Source organism: Trachinotus anak, unplaced genomic scaffold (genome assembly GCF_046630095.1).
Source record: "Trachinotus anak isolate AG129_WGS33_773 ecotype Australia unplaced genomic scaffold, CSIRO_AGI_Tana_v1 ptg000013l, whole genome shotgun sequence".
Classification (NCBI taxonomy): domain Eukaryota; kingdom Metazoa; phylum Chordata; class Actinopteri; order Carangiformes; family Carangidae; genus Trachinotus; species Trachinotus anak.
In genome coordinates this window covers 24,435,454-24,454,453 of record NW_027273864.1, presented here as the reverse complement: position 1 = coordinate 24,454,453, position 19,000 = coordinate 24,435,454, and the positions used below count along the sequence as shown (strand labels likewise).

General features: G+C 38.5%; 2 protein-coding genes across 12 annotated transcripts in view; both read right to left on the bottom strand.

Annotated features, from left to right (window-relative positions):
- Window positions 1-1,859: 1,859 nt before the first annotated feature.
- On the bottom strand, window positions 1,860-9,544 carry LOC139630898 (complement factor H). Of its 10 annotated transcripts, none has more exons than XM_071494739.1 (14): window positions 9,307-9,542; window positions 8,035-8,220; window positions 7,795-7,894; window positions 7,213-7,283; window positions 6,925-7,107; window positions 5,608-5,673; window positions 5,330-5,422; window positions 5,068-5,142; window positions 4,801-4,851; window positions 3,809-3,847; window positions 3,680-3,724; window positions 3,532-3,583; window positions 2,602-2,677; window positions 1,860-2,416 (listed from the first exon to the last, which is right to left on the bottom strand). In XM_071494739.1, exons 1-13 carry the CDS (start codon window positions 9,380-9,382, stop codon window positions 2,620-2,622), a joined length of 1,095 nt encoding a protein of 364 aa, XP_071350840.1. In that variant the 5' UTR covers window positions 9,383-9,542; the 3' UTR covers window positions 1,860-2,416; window positions 2,602-2,619. The 10 variants fall into 10 exon arrangements, with proteins under 10 accessions (XP_071350840.1, XP_071350841.1, XP_071350837.1 ...); XM_071494740.1 differs by having other exon boundaries at window positions 1,860-2,374; XM_071494736.1 differs by lacking the exon at window positions 2,602-2,677 and having other exon boundaries at window positions 9,307-9,543.
- Window positions 9,545-14,707: 5,163 nt separating this feature from the next.
- Window positions 14,708-19,000, bottom strand: part of magi3b (membrane associated guanylate kinase, WW and PDZ domain containing 3b) — a 121,997-nt gene continuing 117,704 nt past the window's right edge. The window contains exons 21-22 of one of the 2 annotated variants that reach the window (XM_071494066.1): window positions 18,225-18,314; window positions 17,936-18,075 (exon numbers count right to left, since the gene is read on the bottom strand). In XM_071494066.1, coding sequence (XP_071350167.1) covers window positions 18,265-18,314 — 50 coding nt within the window. In that variant the 3' untranslated portion in view covers window positions 17,936-18,075; window positions 18,225-18,264. Of the gene's footprint in view, window positions 18,076-18,224; window positions 18,315-19,000 lie in introns of both variants that reach the window. The other variant, XM_071494065.1, reaches the window with a different exon arrangement.

Here is a 19,000-nt window from a genome sequence, read left to right as displayed (position 1 = left end):
GTATTGTAATAATGCGGTGGAAAAACAGGATTTGATGGAATCAGTGCCTTTCACTTTAGAGTGGAAAAATCTCTGACACAGGGAGGGTACCCAGTATGTTTCCTGCTGCCACTAAGGTTTTTCACTTTTGCTGAGGCAACATGTGACAAGTGGTTGTTGAAGGAGCTTATTGAGCTTATTGACTACACTATTATAAAAAATAGATTGGATCATAGTTACTTTATTTTTTACGTGTACAACATGGCTATGGTTACAAGGCTGGATCACTGGGCCAGAGACTAGTGTGAATCAAAGGGAAAGCCACTGTCTTGACTGTAGGTTCACTCACACTTAGAAGGATTGCCCTGTAATGTGACTTTCTATGATCCTTCATCAGTCACTGCACGTATTCTTGTATGTTGATCACCTGGTTTTTTTCTGATGTTTTGTTCAAAGGATAAAGCTGGAGATATTCTACGGCCATGGTTTGGTTATGTGGTTGGTTATGTTGGGTGGGTAGTCCGCCCCTAGACTGGAATACCTGAGGAACTATTTGATTGATTATGATTCAATTTTGTACAGTCGCTTGATGATGAATCCTACTAACTCTGGTGATCTGCTGAATTTTTCTCTAATGTCACCATGAGGTTGACTCTTGTGATGCTGAGTGAAATGTCTCAACAAACAATGGATGGTTTGTCATGAAATCTGGTACAGACATTCATGTCTCCTCAGGATGGAATGTAAAAGCTTTACTTTTCATATAGTGTCATCATAAGGTGAGGAATTTTTATTTTTATGTACTCTGGTTTATGACCAAATATCTGCAAAACTAATGATATTCCCATCAGCCTCAGCTGTACCTTGTGTTTAGCAAATGTTAGCAAGGTATCACGCTAAACAAAAATGCCAGCATTTAGCTCAAAGCACCGCTGTGCTTAGACAGTCACAGAGCTAGTAGCATGACTCACCACAAAACACCAAAAAAGCAGTTTTTTCTTTTTGTGGGGGGCTGGAGGGAAGGATGGATGAGGACAAATACCACCACTGTTGTGGAGGCTTCTTTGAGAAACACAGCAAACCCCTCCTCTCTGGTAATAAACTGTCTGTCCACATAAATAAGATGAACAATTATAATTATGAATGCATGTCCTGTTTATGACCTTGTTCTTCTCTTCCAGATGATTTCCCAAGTTATTGCCTTGATAACGTTTTTTCACAATCAAAAAGGAAACTGGAAAATCTGACCAAAAATAATTTAATGAAACCTAGAAGTTCTATTGAAGCAGAGTCCAGAAACCATCTCTTCTGATCCCAGTAAGGCCACACTTGGAGCCTCTGGCACGACAGCAGACCATGGCTACAATGAAACACTGTTAACACATTTTATTACAGGGCTTTTCTCTGTACTGTGCAAACCCCTGCCAGGATAATGGCTGGGTCCTTCATCGCTGCCATGGCTGTGAGTGTGTTCATTTAGTTTCTCCTCTAAGAACAGAAAAACTGCTAATTTGTAAGATGTAAATGCTTCAACGTGTGGAAGCCATTTTTTTCATATGTTGTGCAGTGCACTACAGTACATTTTTGATTTTATGTTTAAATGTAAAATCGTCCTTCAGATCTGCAGCACTGGTTAACAAACTTTTACAGGTTTCTGCTCCACTGGCTCAGTTACCCATTCAAGGTCACAAACATTTTCATCCCTTTTCCCCTCACAATTAATGCTGTACAGTAGTGAGTGTAGTTACATGGTTCATTGATGGTAGGTACTCTATTCAATTATTTTCTCATGAAACAAGGTCTCCCATTATTTTGCAGAGCTTACTAAAAGGACCCCAGAACAATAGACAATGAAGGAAAGAAAGTCAGGAGGCGAAGAATGCAGCTGATTGTATCTTTATCAGTTGAATTAACCACATTGTGTGTCTCTTGAATCCCCTTTTTCATGGTTCTGTCCAAACAACACAGCTCATTAATAACACAGAAACGTAAGATTTCTCAAAAACTCCAAACTAAAATGTTTTTTTAAAATAACATTGCAATACTTCATAAGACACGGAGGAAATATATATATACGTTTTTACTCCAGTTTTTACATAAATAATGTACAAAATAGTAGTGGCATAAAATATTTACAATTTTGTGTTAAAATAATGTCTAAATAAAAAAATACATCACGACAAAATGTGCTTTTGATCATTGGAATGTGAAACGTCCATTTAAATTATGATACTACTCAGCAGATTTGATTATCTGCCATTTGAAGTGCAATAATATCTAAAGTGAGTTCTCTTCTTTTTTTTTCTGCCATCAATTCGGGGAGGCAGTGTTACAGTTAGCTGGGACGTCTTCCTGGGTCACAGATGCTCTTTGACAGATAGGCGCGGTTCCAGAGCTGGTGTTAACAAGAGATGAGGAGAAACCCGTTTGGTTTGAGCTTCATTCACATAGTGGCGCATAGAAAAAAAAGGAAAATCACACACAATTCATGCTTTTTTGGCTTCACTTATAATACTTTATGTTTCCACTTAAACAAAATGAACAAGTAAACAATGCTTAAATATATTTTTAGAGGTATTTTGATGTTTTTATGGTAATAAATACACAGGAATTGACAGATACCTGAGTGAGGAGGGCAACCTAAAGATTTTGGAACTGTAATAACTCCGGCTTCAGGTCTTCTCTGGTGTCATATGAGCTATGGTGTCACCAAATAAGGAATTTGTGTCAGAATTGTTGAGTCATGTTGTTTTTATGTTAAATTGTATTAGTTGACCAAATGTTTCATTATTGCATTCTTAATTAGCCATTTGCAATGTTAGTGTTAGTCATCGCAACTTTGAGAGAATAATGATTTATCTTTATTTGAGTAAGCGTTAACCTTGGCTTAATGCATTGTGAAGCTTACATATAAGTATAGTGAATGACTGGATTACACGTGAAGTTCACAAGATTATACATATACATATGAACTTGTTATTTCTTTTTCTTTGTTATTAAAAGCTTTAAGTGTCTTGGTCTCTGCACATTTTTTTAAAATTCAGGTCATGTGAATGTCTACCAAAAGGTCGCCACATAAATCATAAAATATGTTTCTACATGGTTTTGACTTATATGAATTCCTGTATATTTTGTGAATTTGATTATTAAAGACACACATTCCAATTCATTCTGGCCTAAAGGGAATTATTGTAATGTTAGTAATTTCTATGTCACTGCCAGTTTTATTAAGGGATTTCCTGTTGACTTCCCTCATTCCTGAGCACAAGTCCGGAAACACAGACATGTAGTTTTCCTTAAACAGGTCAAAAGCTAAAAAGCTGTGAAGAAGCTGAACCTGCTGCAGAGTTAGGCTACCACATGTTACTTCACTGCATGTTGAATTGCTGGTAGAAATATGCACAAATATTGAACAGTGTGTTTATGTAAACCTCATAAGGTGAAAAGAGCAGAAAATGCAAATAGAAAAGGCAAAAGGATAAAGAGCATAATCACGTATGAGCCATGCATAAAGGATTTCAGAGCAAAATATTATTCAAAAATATGTCTCACCCTTTTCTCCTCAGAAAGATCTTGCATAAGAAGACTGCAACTGTACAAACAACTGTGAAGAAAATTTAAGAAAAAAATTTCTTTGTATTTTTTATTTCAAGTGTGATATATGTATGTGTAAATTCCAATAAGAAAAATAGTATATTACCTAATAAAAAGCATAGACACACACCGACTACGGCATAAGTATATCCTGAAAGACACATTCACAGTTAAATGCAGTGCAAACAATCACCTTTGTTCAGATCTTTTTAGGACCTAGGGCTTAATAACTCACCAGTATTCGTGTTAGTGTTTACAGCCTCGTCATGCTTGTCTGCAGGTAGAAAACAGTATTATTACTACTAAACTATTTCAACTGCCATGGACAACAGGATCGAGCAAAGGTACATAAAAAACATAATCAACACATACAAGAAGGTCTGTTACGAACTGATTACAGGCACCTGTGTGTACAGTTTTAGGTAATTATAGCATCTTTAAAATTATTTTGACAGGGTGTTTTTCTATGTAGTAAAAATCAACGCCTTCGTCTCAGTGTCTCTGTGTTGTATCAGTGAGGCAGAAAAACACCAAAGATATTAATATATTACAAGGGAGAGGGACTGAGGGAGGAGAACACATCTGAGAATATTAAATTACATGTCTCTGCAGTCAGTAGATTACAATCCGTATTATCCGCTTCGAATCCGCTTTTAACTGCAGGAAATACAAATGACTAGGAAAACTTGGAGAAATGAATTACAGTATTAAAGGAATAGTTTGACATTTTGGGAAACGCACGTGTTTTCTTTCTGAAGAGTTAAATGAGAGGACTGACACCACTCTCATACAGTATGTGCCAGATAAATATGAAGCTAAAGCTAGCAGGTCATTAGCTTATATTAGCTTCAATAAACAGGCGGGGGGGGGGGGGAACAGCTAGCCTGACAAAAGCCCTCTCAAGCAGCTCTGAAACTCACTCATTAACACACGTCAATAGGTCATCTGTTTAATCTGTGAAAAAACCAAAAGTGTTAAAACACGATGACCCATTTCATGTGGGGTGATGTGCCAGGTTATATCTTGGCTGTGAGCAGTAGGTTCCCTGAGCCTCTGCTGGTTGTCTGGCAACTGCTCAGAGGCAAGAAATAGCCCGACACATAACAAATGTCTGATAATTCTTTTTAGAGTGTTGGTATGTTATCTTTGTTAGTTGAAGTATTCAAGAACATGTCTAAAAAGTAATCTAAATAATAAGAAAGTCATTAAATGTATGTTCTAGCTGACCTGTTTGACAGTTGAGGGTCAACTCTCCACACAGATAATAATGTCCATTCTCTAAATGGGATTAGGTCATTAAATAAAGTTTTTATTTATATGTTACATTATCCACATATTATATAATAATATGTCTTAGTCCAGACCTGACATTTCTATTTTTTTCAATCCTCAATGATGACAATAAATTAATTGAAATTATGTAAAATTACAGAGTAAACTAACATAAAGCAAGATTCAAACTCTCATCTGCTTTTTCAAGGACTCTTTCTATACCTTGAAAAGAAGATGCCGTTGGTGTTACACTGGCTGTTGTGGCTCTAGCCTCAGCTGTGAAAAAGTCTCTGCCACCTTTGAACGAAAGGGTCAAAAGACTGAGTTTGGACAGGATACAAGTGTCTTGTCAAGCTGAGAAGCTGTTTCTGAAACCCATGCAGCATGCACATAATCCATTCCATGCTGCCCAATGCTGCTGTGCCTAAAAGGTTTTCAGCCTAATTACATGCTGATCAGCTTGTTTGGAGACAGTTTTCTGTACCTTGTGCTGAAGGTGCGACAGTTGTTACAGTTTTATCTTGGTGAGCTGTGGCTGTGGCAGATGAAGCTGTAGTGAACACTGCGGTGGACAATGCTGTGACATGGAAAATAAATTGTTGTTGTCAAAATATCTTTGATACCTAAACTTAAGTCTTGATGTACTAGAATTCTTGTAGTGAGGGAGACAGAAAAATATTGATTATATATCACTTACAATTGCTAAATTCTTCAGTGCAAAAACATTTCAAAGGTTTCTCATTTCTGAAAATATCTCCATACCTTGTGTTAGAGGCGCAGGAGTTGGTGTTATTATTTTTGTTGTCATTCTATCTTCTGTTGCCACACCTATAAATAAGAGCACTGCTAAATTTATCAGTGGTTACAATAAATATCATTCATCAGCCTTTTCATGAAGCTGGTGATGGAGCACGCACATGTACATTTCATTTTACATGCAACGTGCGCTGTGCCTACAAATGACAGTTAGCATTCAGTAACATGCCTCTCGATGTTAGCGGAGAAAATCAAACGGGAAGAATCATCCATTTATTTCTCAAACCATGAGTGGGTGAAGCGTTAGGTGAAGGACAGTTCTGACTAACGACAGACTCTCCGGAGAGAGGTTGCCCTTTAGTCAGCACACACAATACACTGTTAGGGAGTTTGGCGGTTAGCAAACAAAACCACTTGGAGTGAGCAGGGACATGAATGGTGAACAGAAAAATGTTGTACAGCTGTTTCATAAAAGAGCTAGAGGAGTGTGTAGAGAGGGGGTAAGTGATGATGTTTAAACATGACAGCAGATGCTGAGTGTCAGTGACACCGGGGCAACACCCTGAAAACACTACATTACAGATAAACATGGGAGCTGTAATGTAGTAATGTAGTTATTTCACTACAGTGTGAAGCTTGCAGACCCTTGAAGTGTTCTTCAGAGTGTTACAGTGATTCATCACAGTCAGCATTTCACAGCCCTTTATTTTCAGTCCACATATGTTTTAGTGTAGATTATTATAGTGTGGTACATTGGGGCATTCATTAAGCTGATACTGGAGACTTGAGTAACGTTTGTAATGGAATGTTGTTGTTGTTATTGTTCTGAGTCTGTTGAGTCAAAAATATCCTATAGCCAGTAAATGCAACACTCGCAACACTTTTTGTCATCTGACTCCCTGATTGTGGACGCCCATGAACCAACACTTCTTCATCAGGATCAGTCTGATCAGGATCAGTCTTTGTTCACACCTGGTATTATCTAAATAATATGCAACTAAATCATCACAATGTAAGTGATAAGTTCTCAAGCTAGTACAAAGTTATTTTGATATTGCAGTGAAATGAATGGAAACCAGTAGATCTGATGAGAGCTGATGGAAATCAGTCTACAATGTTATTGAATGGTTCGAAAATGGTTAAAGCGATTTGTAAAGAGCATTCGTAAATAATGTGTTTAAAAGGGCAAAACCATCTCTATGGTTGTGAAAGAACTTCACAAACCAGTATGCGTAAGGCTTGGCCCACCTCGCCCTGCCTCTCATCAGAATAACCAGTAATCTGGAGAACAACAACTCAAACACATGGATGCAGTCGACTTACCTTCGCATTCAGGAGGCTGAGAATTGAATTCGCCAGTTTCGCCGCACATGATGCTGTCCTGACCAACCAGGTTGTATCCTTCATTACACACAAACTGTATGACTTCTCCATATCTTGGGTCGTCTTGAGAATCCCACAGGCTCCTGCCGTTGACCACTTTGGCAGGTTTCTCACACGTTATGACTGAGGAATGGACAAACAGGTGTCTTGATTTTCATATCACAAAGCTGTTTTATTGTATTGTTGGTTGTGGTTTCAGGAAATACAAAATAAATGAGAGACATTTACTTTTACACTTGGATCTTCCAGACCACCCCGTAGAATAGCACTGTCTGTAGCTCGATCCACTAATCTGGTATCTGTGGAAAGATGAAGGAAAATTAACCAGAACAGTTCATTTAGGGAGCAATTAGGAGTGTAGAGCCATGATTTTGTAACGCAATGGAATTCCAACCTTGAAACTAAATATTTTTATAAAATCTACTCAAGGACTTTGTATAAACAACCCTCTCAATGCCAGCAAAATGATAGCCAGGTTTCTAATCAGTGAAACCATGACGTACCACTTCCTGGCAGTGCCTCTGTTTATCTTTCAGGACTAGGTTCATTTCTTTAAGGTTTAGTGAATCCACCTTGACTTCAGTTAGTCTGTTTGCCGGCAGCATTGTCTGCTAGACATCCATTAGCAGTATAGCAAAAGGAGATGCTTTGTGTAAACTGACTGATTGCCTCCTTTGAGTTGTCACTGGAGCTGCTGGATGTTTAACATTTGCTTCTCTAAATTTATGACATAACTATTTAATGTCAGATTTAATTCAACCATATAGCATTGAAATGGTAAGATTTCATACCTCTTAGATTTATACTCACCCTTTATCACAAATGACTCTTATTACAGCACCAAACAGGGTGCCAGCGCTGGTATTAAAGCTCATATTTGGCTGAGGTCTAGGTTGACCACAGTCCTTCTCTGTAATATCAAAATGGACAGAACATTGCTGCTGGACTTTTATGTCAAGAATGACAGAATAATAGTGTTTGGTTGTCAACAGCTTAAGAGTGTTTAATTTAAGAGTCAGTAGAGTCATAATTAAAGTTGACAGGACTCACTTTTGCAGATGAGATCTGGTTCAGTCCATTTCCCATTAGTGCAGCTTGTAACCACAGAACCACTTTCTTTTTCATATCCATTAGCGCACTCTAAAATGACGTCAGTGCCTTCTGGAAACTCATTCAGTAGAAGTGCTGCAGTCGATAAGACAATATTTTCCCCTCCCTCAGGTTTAGGACAGTCAGCTGGAGGAAAAACGAGACAAAGAGGCAACATTAACAACAACAGCAACAACGGCAGCAACATCTTATTTACTCAATATCAGGCATAATGAATACACCGCAGCTCGTCATGCAATGAAATAAAATGACACAATGCATGTGAGAAAAAGTGCCGCACTTTCAGTTTGTGACTATCTAATTTGAAACCATGAAAACTTTTGTCTTTAGCCAAAGAAACACTTGAGCAAGCCCCCCTTTATGAAGCGTTTATACGTTTCTAATTAATAGTGTTGTCATCGGTTAATAAATCATTTACTACTGCTTTGTGGTTATATGGTGATAAGAGAAACTGTTGGTTGCCAGTTTTAAATGCGGTGAACCCTTAATAAATACTCACTGGTTTTTCAGTTTAAAATAAGTCTAAAGTTACAAAATTAATGATAAGTCATTCATAAAAGGTTTTTAATCTGAAGACTGAAGTTGTTCTAGATGAATGGATTTTGCTAAGAGGCTCAAAACTGTCAAAAAGAAAAAAAAAACCTGAAAGTTGTTTTTAATTAATGACTTGCAAACAAAGCAGTGTGTCTTTGCAGTCTACAGCTTATATTGGCACCCTTGCCTCATGTTTATTAGTATTATTCCTAAAATATTTGGAGGAGCGCACTTTATGGTAGGAGATTTATCTCTTCTGTTGACAGGTGATCATTACCAGAAAATTCATACTAAATTCAACAGCAGATATATTTCCTTTTTTTTCAGCCAGGGCTATAAATATATATTCAAATAGGTCATAGTATGATGCTATAGTATGTTTATCTACAGTCTGCATGTTTCTGCTACAGCTGATACAGTTTTTCTGAGGCATTACAAAGAAGTACCCAATGAGGGGCTGAGAAACTTTTCCTTACTAATCACAGAAAATGAAAACATGCTGCTACCTTACAATGTCACTTTATAGAAGCTGACATTACAATAAGCGATCGCTGTTTTTCCTGTGGAGTAGACAGAAAATACAAAAATGCAGCCTGGCTTTTCAAACTCTCATGTGACTTGCTACGCTGATAAAAACTTATCTCATTAAGCAGACTGCGAGGCTGGGGATCTACTGACCTGCTGCCTCCAGCACAAAGAGATATATGAACAGCAGACATCTTCGCCGTCCGCAAGTGTCCAGTAAGAAGTCCATGCCGGGCTGCGGAAGGAGACAGACGGTCCTGGTCCGGTCACTGTGGCTTCACTTCTTCAGAGGCGACGCTGAAACGCGAGTCGCTCCGCGGCCGGCTGACAGTGACTCTGCTGCAAACGCGCTTCGGGTTGTCCATGTTCACTGCTGGTCAAGTTCCCCGAAATAGCCTAGATGACAGGAAGTGAGAAAAATGCCTTCATAATAAGAGCAGATACATTTCTCTAAAAAAAACACAAGGGTGCAACATTTCATTGTATTTAACTGCTCCTTAAAAGTAGGAATTAGTTACAGACTGCAGAGTTTTTACATAGGCTATTTCTATATATAAAACACATTATGGATCAGTCCTCCCATACCTGTATATGGCATATCTGTGCATACATTTCTATTACATATTACATACTATGGCCATCTAAAGTAAACCCTTTGAAATTATTTGAATTTAACTAGTCTATATATTTGTCTTAAAATACGGTCATATATTTATCTTATTTATTTAAATTATTATTATTAATGCAATCTGAGTTATAAAACCTGAAGTTGAATCCATGATACTAGATTACTGATGTGGGTTGGAGTTAAAATCACTCAAACACTTGAGTTTGCTATTCACAAGAAACATCTGCTAACGTCCCAGCCAAAGGCAGTGGTCATGTCATGGACTAAAATCTTAACTGAATACATTAGTGAGCTATTTGGACAATTTGAACTTTCCTAAGGGATCAATAAGGTTTCTATCTATCTATCTATCTATCTATCTATCTATCTATGATGTGAACCATGCCTCACAAGAGTTCTAAAGAGGGTTAAGAAGTCATCTTAAAGAGTTTAGATATTCATCACTCCACAGTCACACAAACTGTCTATAAATAGAGATGATTCATTTCAGAAGTGGATACCTAGATGAGTAAACATTAATTAAGTAAAATTAAATGATATATTGTACAGCAGATCACAATTCCCAGTCCTCTTTCTCTCGCCCTCTCTCTCTCAAACACACACATACACACACTCTCATCAACCCACCCTCTCACACACACATGCATGCACAGGCCTCCAAACTCTACAGAATATAAAATATCAAAACTCATAGGTGCAGTTCATTTCTCGATATGAATTACAGTAGGCTTTTGAGGTTTGAAGTGTCAACATTTTTGTCCTCTAAGGACCTGAGTGTAAGTTTTTTAAAGGGTCAAAGATAGGAGATAATATTTCAGGACCAGTTGATGCAGAATACCAGCTCATTCCAAAGGATGCGCATACTTCTTATCACAAACGACTGTCTTATTTTGAAAAGTAGAGCAGGAAGTTTCGCTTTTAATCACCGGTCACCCTGACACCGAAGTGTTCCAGCGTCTTTTACTGACTCATGGTGGGACGCGTACACAGACGACTTCAGGGTGAGCAAAAAAGTATGTAAACTGAAAACAATAAAAAAAACTTTACTAAAAGATGTGAGAAGTAGTTTGATTAGCATCTTAAAAACACACGAACTGCTGTAGGAGGAGATATCTTCTCAAGTGTTACTGAGGCAAAACAGTGGAAAGAGTATGGGTGTGCCCTGGAAAAAAGGGGGGTCTTGCCTCTATGAGTCCTCAAAAGGGGAAACCATATTCTATTCTATTCTATTCTATTCTATTCTATTCTATTCTATTCTACTTGAGACTATTGCATATACCAGATGATGATAAATAATAGAATAACAATTTAATTTGATATCAATATATGTGTGCTTAGTAAATAATAGTACTAATCATCACCATCATCTTACATATGAACAAGAAATATGGTAGGGAGTGCCATAGTGAGGATTCCTCTAGTTTTCATTGTGGTTTTCATTACAGCCTGAGTCACTCTGTGGTTTGGGTTATCGTCATGGATACATGACACTTTTTTTTGTGTGTGTGTGTGTTTTTTTGTAAGGGGTTGTGCTTCATCGCCTAAGATACTGGGGTAAATTCCACCGCCCATTTTCAACCTCATAAGTTTGTTGACAGGAGCTGTCTGTGTTCTCCACCCTGAGTTGCCTGAGAAACCCACACATGTTATAACACAGAAACCTGGCAACAGAGACTGAACAAAGTTTAATGGCCCGTAACTGTACTCTTTGGTGAGTGTTTTGTTTTTGGAACCAGTGAAGAAATATTTTATGGGATATTTTTTGTTTGTTTACATCACTAAAAAGTAGGATATTAAAACAAACTTGCTATCTCACTGGTTCTGGGTGTAAGTGAGTGTAAAATGCCCCAGCACATTCAAACTGCTGCAAAGCCAATAGAACAAGACCTGTAAAAACTGTGGGGTGCACCTCATTTCCTTTTAAGGAATTTGAAAAACTTGTATTAGTAGGTAACTAAGGCTAGTTTGCCAAGCAACTTCTCAAGTTCAAAGCCTCCAAGAGCTGTAGTATAGTCTGCTTTTCTTATCTCTCCAAGCACCCAGTCCAACTCCCTTCTCACAAACCAGTCTAATAGAATGTGTCTGCTTCTCTTCAAGCTGATAATGGGGAAAGAGGTTCCAGCCCAAATGTTAATCTGTCCACTGCCACATTGTTCACCTGCCTTTTTTGTGATCAGGCATACCAAGTATGTGACGTGAGAGCTGCAGGATCATAACTCTTCACACTTACCTATATATAACTGTGTATCTTTAGTTCACTTTGTACATTCCTTTAAGGATGACTTCTTCAGAAGGCAACAACAGACACTAAACCTAACCCAGAATATTATCCCTAATACTACAAAAGTAATGTATTTGTTTTAATTGTTTATAAAATGTAACGTGTCTATATTTAAGTTGATATACCTTGTTCAACAATGTGGACAAAACACTTCATTGTAAGTCAGTGACATCAAGTGGTGAAAAATATGAACTGCACTAAAACTGAAAAGCTCTTATTTATTCATAGACAAAAAATTTAAATAATAGTAATCAAATTTAAGGCCAGCATCTATCATTGAATTGTGCTCTCAGACATTAAACAGAAACATACACAGAAGGTCACTTTCACAAAGATAACTTAACTGACTTCACTGATAAGTACTGCACCAGGTTAAAACACAGTAAAAAAAAAAAATGCTCTCAATGCTCTGAAATAACTTCTGGTTGGTGAATGAAAAGCAGGTGAGGAGATACTAGTTAAAGGTACAAACCTGTGGGCCTATAAGAGGAAAAAATATTTACATCAACTCATCTCTCTTAATTTACATGGATGTAAGATGTAAATATCAGAGATCAGTGATCATCATCTTCTTTGTTCATGGTCACATAGCCTGGAGCTGAGAACATGATCTTTATTCCAATAAAATTGAACCCTCATCTTAACTTTTTTTTTTTTTTTACATATAAAACAGCAGGATTTAAATATTTAAAGACATACAAAGCTATAAACACAGAAAATTATGGTGTGAGAAGCTTAAAATTCTGATTTTCTACCTACCTTTCATGCTTGCACCTGAAATAGAACAAAAGACATGTTATATTACAGCCATTTTAAAGCAGTTTAGTCAACCAAGTGCTATTACCAGTCGCTCTGTAGCCAGTAAAGCTGCTCATCTACCACCTCATCAAGTTCTGGGAGACCGAACAGGTCTCACCCAAACCAGTATGAGTCACTGAAATAATGGCTGCACAAAGGTTCCTGCAGTCATTCACAGAGATAATTTAGGCTATACCTCGGTGCCAACGAAGCATTCAAAACAACCGTAAAGATGTCTTTAATTGCGCCACTGCAGCAGGTCAGTGATCAGCTGGAAGCATCAGACTTCAGAATCAGAATCTCCAACTGCATGAATTTGACAGAAAGCACTGCAGAGGTGGATCACAAATGCACTTGGTCGATTCCCTGACAGCAGAACAGCAAATATTCATCATTTTAAAGTAAAATTGTATCAGTCAGGGTTGCTGATTTGTACAAGTTCCCTGCAGCTAATCCAATTCTGATTTACAAATGCACCAAAGATCCACTCACTAGAACAAATATGCAAAAAGCCTTGACAAACAGCTCTTAATTGATGTTTTGCAGTTTTGAGTTATTTGTAATTCATGTGTTTCAGCTTTATTTTAAATATACATTAAGGTGCTACCAGATTTGTAGCTTATATAATCTTTGCTATTTCAACCACTGTTACTGGAATTTCATTGAGGATTTAAAGCCAGTGATGGTGCTCTGACCACATTTAATTTGTATTCTCATTTCAAATACAGCATGATGATTCATGCCTGCTTTTGAAATATGGATATTTAATGGTCATGATGCATTTGTAGAATAAGACACCTCTGAGCATTCCCTTCTAATTAAAAAAGCATCTTCTTCATGCCGTTCAGAAAAGCAGCTGGCTACCATGACAACTGGAAATCTTCCATAGTAACAGCAGCCCATGCTGCTGTGTCATATAAAAGTATTGTTGGACTTAAGTGTGCAACAAATTATGGATCATTATTCATGTGACACCTTAATGATTATTCTTTCAAAAATGATGACTGTGTTGTCAGCACAGGTCAGAAACAAAATAGCATGGTTTCAATCTCAAAGGCGTTTTAAATCGAAAGCAACTGGACTTGGTTATTTGTCTATGAAGACGTTTCACCTCTCATCCAAGAGGCTTCATCAGTTCTTTCTTGCACCTGACCAGGCTGGGACTGGTCCAACTATCTGGTGTGGAGACCCTGCTGTCCACTTACATCTTAAGGAGAAAGCCCACTCCTTTGAGGACAGCAAGGTTCACATCCTGGACAGAGAGGACAGGTGGTTCGAAAGAGGAGTGAAAGAAGCCATCTATGTGAAAGTAGAGAAACCATCCCTCAACAGGGGAGGAGGCCTCAGACACCACCTATCTCCAATTTACAATGCTGCCCTTTCATCCCTTCCCAGGAGATTCAACAATTTAACCTCTAAGAGAAACAACTGTTCACAAGTGGCATGTGACTCCAACGACTGTCGTTATAACACAATAGGGCTCTCATGAAGTCAAAACCAACTCTCCACCAAGACAGTCACTCTAACGACTGTCGTTGGCACATGGAGCACAAAGGGAACCAATGACATCATCAGCCTTGTGAAAACCCCTCCCTGAGGTTAAATACCTGGGTCTCCACACCAGATAGTTGGACCAGTCCCAGCCTGGTCAGGTGCGAGAAAGAACTGATGAAGCCTCTTGGATGAGAGGTGGAACGTCTTCATAGACAAATAACCAAGTCCAGTTGCTTTAGATTTAAAACTCCTTTGAGATACTATGACCTGGACAAATGAGAATATTCACAGGCTTTCAATCTCAATGTTATGTTTAATGTGCATCTCACAAGTTTCAACACAAGAAATTCAGATTGTGTTTTCAGTAAAACTTTATTTTTCAGTGCATGAACGGAACACCATGTCAAGGTCATAATCTGTCCTTTTCAATCCATTTTTAAATATTTTCTCCTTTTTTTTTTACATAAAAAAATAATGGAGCGATTTCAATATACCTCTATTTTTTCTCCCCGAAAGAGCACTCAGCAAGTATTTATAAAGGTGCTGTACAATGTACAAACATTTACATCTACTGTCTACCTACAGAATGTAGAAGATACCACAAGGATTGTTTTTCTAATGAAGCAATGCAAGGCCACAGTATGATACAGAGATGAGATACAAAATGGTCAAAATAAAAGCGGAAAGGAGTTCAACAGTGCAGGAGACATACAACAAAAAGGACATTATCTGATTCAGGACCAGAGTGAACTGCCTTTGCCTGACACTCGGGGTTGGATTTACTCATTCAACCAACCAACCTATTGCACAAAAACACCACCGATTGGCTCATAGTGTATCCTCTAGTGATTTTTAACCTGAAAACTCCCTTATACAATCACAGACCTTATCCATGGTTTGACTCTATCAAACATTTGCTACGATACTGTGTTCCCTGAGCTCATCTGAATGTCTAAATCTCTTACGTTGTACAAGTAAGAATGCTGAGTGTAGTTCACTTTCTCAGATTTTACAGCAGAAGCTTGAAAATTTTAGTAAAATAACTGTGCAATGAGAGTATTTCTCATTTTAACAGCTCCCATTAGAACCAATTGTTTATATTAGCCATCAGCTCAATTAGCCATGAAATACAGTATGGAAGGAGGCGGGCTCTCTGTATACCTGCTTCACATCAGCAACATGCTCAGTGTCTCTGTCAACCACCACATCACTCTCTACACTATTATCCTTCAAGCTGCCCTGGCACATAATCACACAGCAGGATTGACACATACATAAATTTAAAATCCCAGTTTGTCTTTTCTTAATAGGGTAAGGTGAAAACCACCGGGGGCACAACTCAAAACTTACACAGTATTATAGAAATCGCAGTTTTGGCCTTAAACAGTGGACCTTTTAGAAAAAAGAAACATCTTTATGAAATAATAGTAATAATAATAATAATAATATTCATAATAATAATTAAATGGCAATGCATTGGTAGCAAGTCAACATCACAAATTAAATACAACTCATGGTCATTCTGTTACTGTTATGCTACAAGGGCAGATGCAGTGCAATGAAATTCAATAGCTATTTTAAAGTTAGAATCTGCAAAACATGACACATTCAAATATATATATTTATATTATATTATATTTCACAATGAGACACGTTTTGAGCGATTGCAAACATTTGGTACAGCGGTTTGCACGTTACCTATACATTTTATGAACTACAAAGATCCATGGTAAATCCTACCACTGAAGTACATTGGAAATAAGGTGAAAGCTCAAATAACATGGGGCGAATCTTTGAAGTCTATATCAAAATGTGGAATGGCTTGGTACAGCTACATATACATATATTCATCTATTATCTCAATAAATTACACACCGGTTGGTTATCATACACATGGTAAACAAGATCTCAAACCACAAGTTTCTGGTCTTTTTAATGATTCTGTTTGTATGGAGGAAAGTCATGTCTATAACCACAGAACAGTCTAGAGTCCCCGGCAAAGAGAATGTTTGCTGGGGTTTGTATTTGAAATCTGCCTGGTGTTCAGAATGAGAATTATAAACAAGAAAAAGTATCATCCTCATTGATCTGCAGAACACGTGCAGTAAAACAAACAGAAGGACCGACTGCATGCAGTTGAGCAAACGCTTAAGAAAAAGACGGTCAAAATATCCCACAATGAAGCCGAGAGCAAAATTAAACCCTGGATGACAGTCACACTTGGTGTATACTACAGGGGAGAGGCTTGGGCCTTTCTCCTTTCTTTGCATATGGGTCATTGCATTGTAATGGGTGAAGTGCTGTTGGTAGTCGTTGTTCAGCAGGAGGCTCCCAGGATTGGCACATATTCACATTTCAAAGTGTCTTGTCTGACAAGGCCCTGAGCAAGCTGCACATGCTGAAATCCCACATCGAAGATGCTGAAGCAGCGGACAAGGCAGAGGGGAGCTGCTACATGCCACTCGTGATGACACAGGACTCCCAAAAAAGACCTTGTCAAAAGACAAATCTGCACAGGGTCCAAAGGTAATAAAAGTGGCACCATGTTGCACTTCTCTGATTTATGGAAGAACTCAGAAAAACAATCCACAGACAGTACTGTTAAATATTCCATGATGCAGCCCAAGAATGGCTGATTCAATATTCTATCACAAGGGGTCACGGAGAACCTCTGCCTGGGTGAGGATTTTGGCTGAGCTGGGCACTTTCCATGGGCCAGGGCTGATAGGTCCCTCTGGGCTCCGCCGGGTCCCTGGAACACTGTTTATTGAGGCCACAAAGTCTTCCTGAATCCAGTCTTCTTTTCTTCCTTTTGCCTCTCTTGGTAAAACTACAGAGCCTTTTCTACTCCTTGTATCTTTAAAAGACAACAGTGATTCTCTTTTCTTGATAGTCTCTTTACTTCTGTTCCTGTCTTCTGTAGGTTTGCCCTGTCCATTTGCATCTCTCCGCCCTGAGTCCTTACCTGTGCCCTTCTCGCTTTCTCTGACTAGATGAGGGGGCGTCCTGTGGTGGTGGGATTCTGCCACATCTCTCCTTTTAAAACTTTCAGCAGGCCTGACCCTTCCTTCCATCTCTCTTCCTTGTGTGTATCTTCTGATCTCACTGTCCCCCCCTTTGCCATTTTTCTTTTCATGATTTAAGCTCTCTCTGCTGTGAGAGTCCTTTAATCTCCCCTGAGGGCCTTGTTGATGCTCTGCACGCTGCAGGGCTGGAGCCACTTGCTGTCCAGCTTGAGGAGACGTCCTGGGGCTTGTGGATTGTGTTTTTGTGTGATTGTGTGTCTGAGACATCCTGTTCCTGCTCAGCGTTTCTTCCCGTGCTTTAGTCTCAGTCTTTTTGGGACTGTGATGTTGCTCTTTGGCTTTGGGAAATGTCTCCCCTGTTTTCTTTGGGCTGCTTAGCTCTCTGGAGTCTTTTGGGGGCCTGGTCCTCTTGTAGAAGTTCATATGCTCAGCGGAGGCAGGAGGAGGCCTTTCTACCTTCTTCTCTGCCCACTCACCACTCTCCTCCACTGAGCTTAAACCCCTGCTGCTGCGGGACTTCAGGCTTTGTGGGGATATGGTGCTCCAGCTGTGGGAATGTTTCAGCTTGCTGGAGAAGGGAGAGGAAACAAAGATGGAAGCCCCAGTGGGATATGGAGAGGACAGGGGTGATGTGTCAGAGTAAAACACCTCTCTGGAGTTGCTTGTGGGTGAAATGAGTTTTTGATCATGTTGACCTGGAAGAAGAGCACACACATTTCACATGTAGACACCACATGCACACAAGAAAATTAGATGTGCCACACAAAAGACTGAAAGATGGGAGGAATTTCAGATGGTATTTCAGAGGTTAAAAGAGGGAGCACATGAGAAAGAAACTCATTACCAAGGTTAAAGAGAAGAGGCCAGTAAAAGCAGTGAAGATGTTAGTGTTGGTGCTCAGTGTAGTAGCACACAGTAGAGGAAGCAGTACTACCTGCATCAGGGGCAAGAGAACAGGAGCCAAAAGGAAGCAGATGGTTAGAGATTTAATGAATACATAAAAAAAAAAATAAATCAGCAAAGGAAGTACAATGAAATCAATAAGGGTGGCACTACGAAACTGGCTCCATCAATTAACGGATGAGGTCATTATCATTAGCTAAACATTAGGCAGATTTATGGATTCGGCATTATTGAACTACTGTCACCGTTCCCTCTGCGTTAACACGTTTAGGAAACAAATCCAATTCAGTTGCTAACTAAAGTTTTATTGTAAGCATTAATCAAACACGCTTTGGCTAAAACTTGATTACGAATGATGAAGACTTTTAAAATTTAGAAATAACTTTTGTGAAATACAGCAAGACTTAGATGAGTCTTTATGCTGGGCTAAGCCAATCAGCTCCAGGCTCCTGCTACATATTCAACAGAAACACATGAGGGTGATCTCGATCTTTTCATGTAACTCTGGCAAAAAAAAATGAAAGAGTGTATTTCCCAAAATCTCTATTGTCTATTTCTTTTTAGACAAAAAAGAAATCATTATATCTTTCATATATAGATTATTTCATTTTTAAATTTGTAAATATTATTAAGTTGTCTACTATTCTGTACTATACTTCAATATACTTCAATTCAAATTTAGCATTTTAGCAATAACTTTCAAGACACAAAGGAAGT

What these genes read in the sequence shown, in the direction of transcription:
- LOC139630898 (XM_071494736.1), bottom strand. Translation starts at nt 9,382, where the DNA reads ATGGACTTCTTACTGGACACTTGCGGACGGCGAAGATGTCTGCTGTTC. An exon ending in TGGAAGATCCAAGTGTAAAA is followed by an intron (nt 7,108 to 7,212) that starts GTAAATGTCTCT and finishes TCCATTCCTCAG; the next exon opens with TCATAACGTGTGAGAAACCT. An exon ending in TCAGCCTCCTGAATGCGAAG is followed by an intron (nt 5,674 to 6,924) that starts GTAAGTCGACTG and finishes TCTTATTTATAG; the next exon opens with GTGTGGCAACAGAAGATAGA.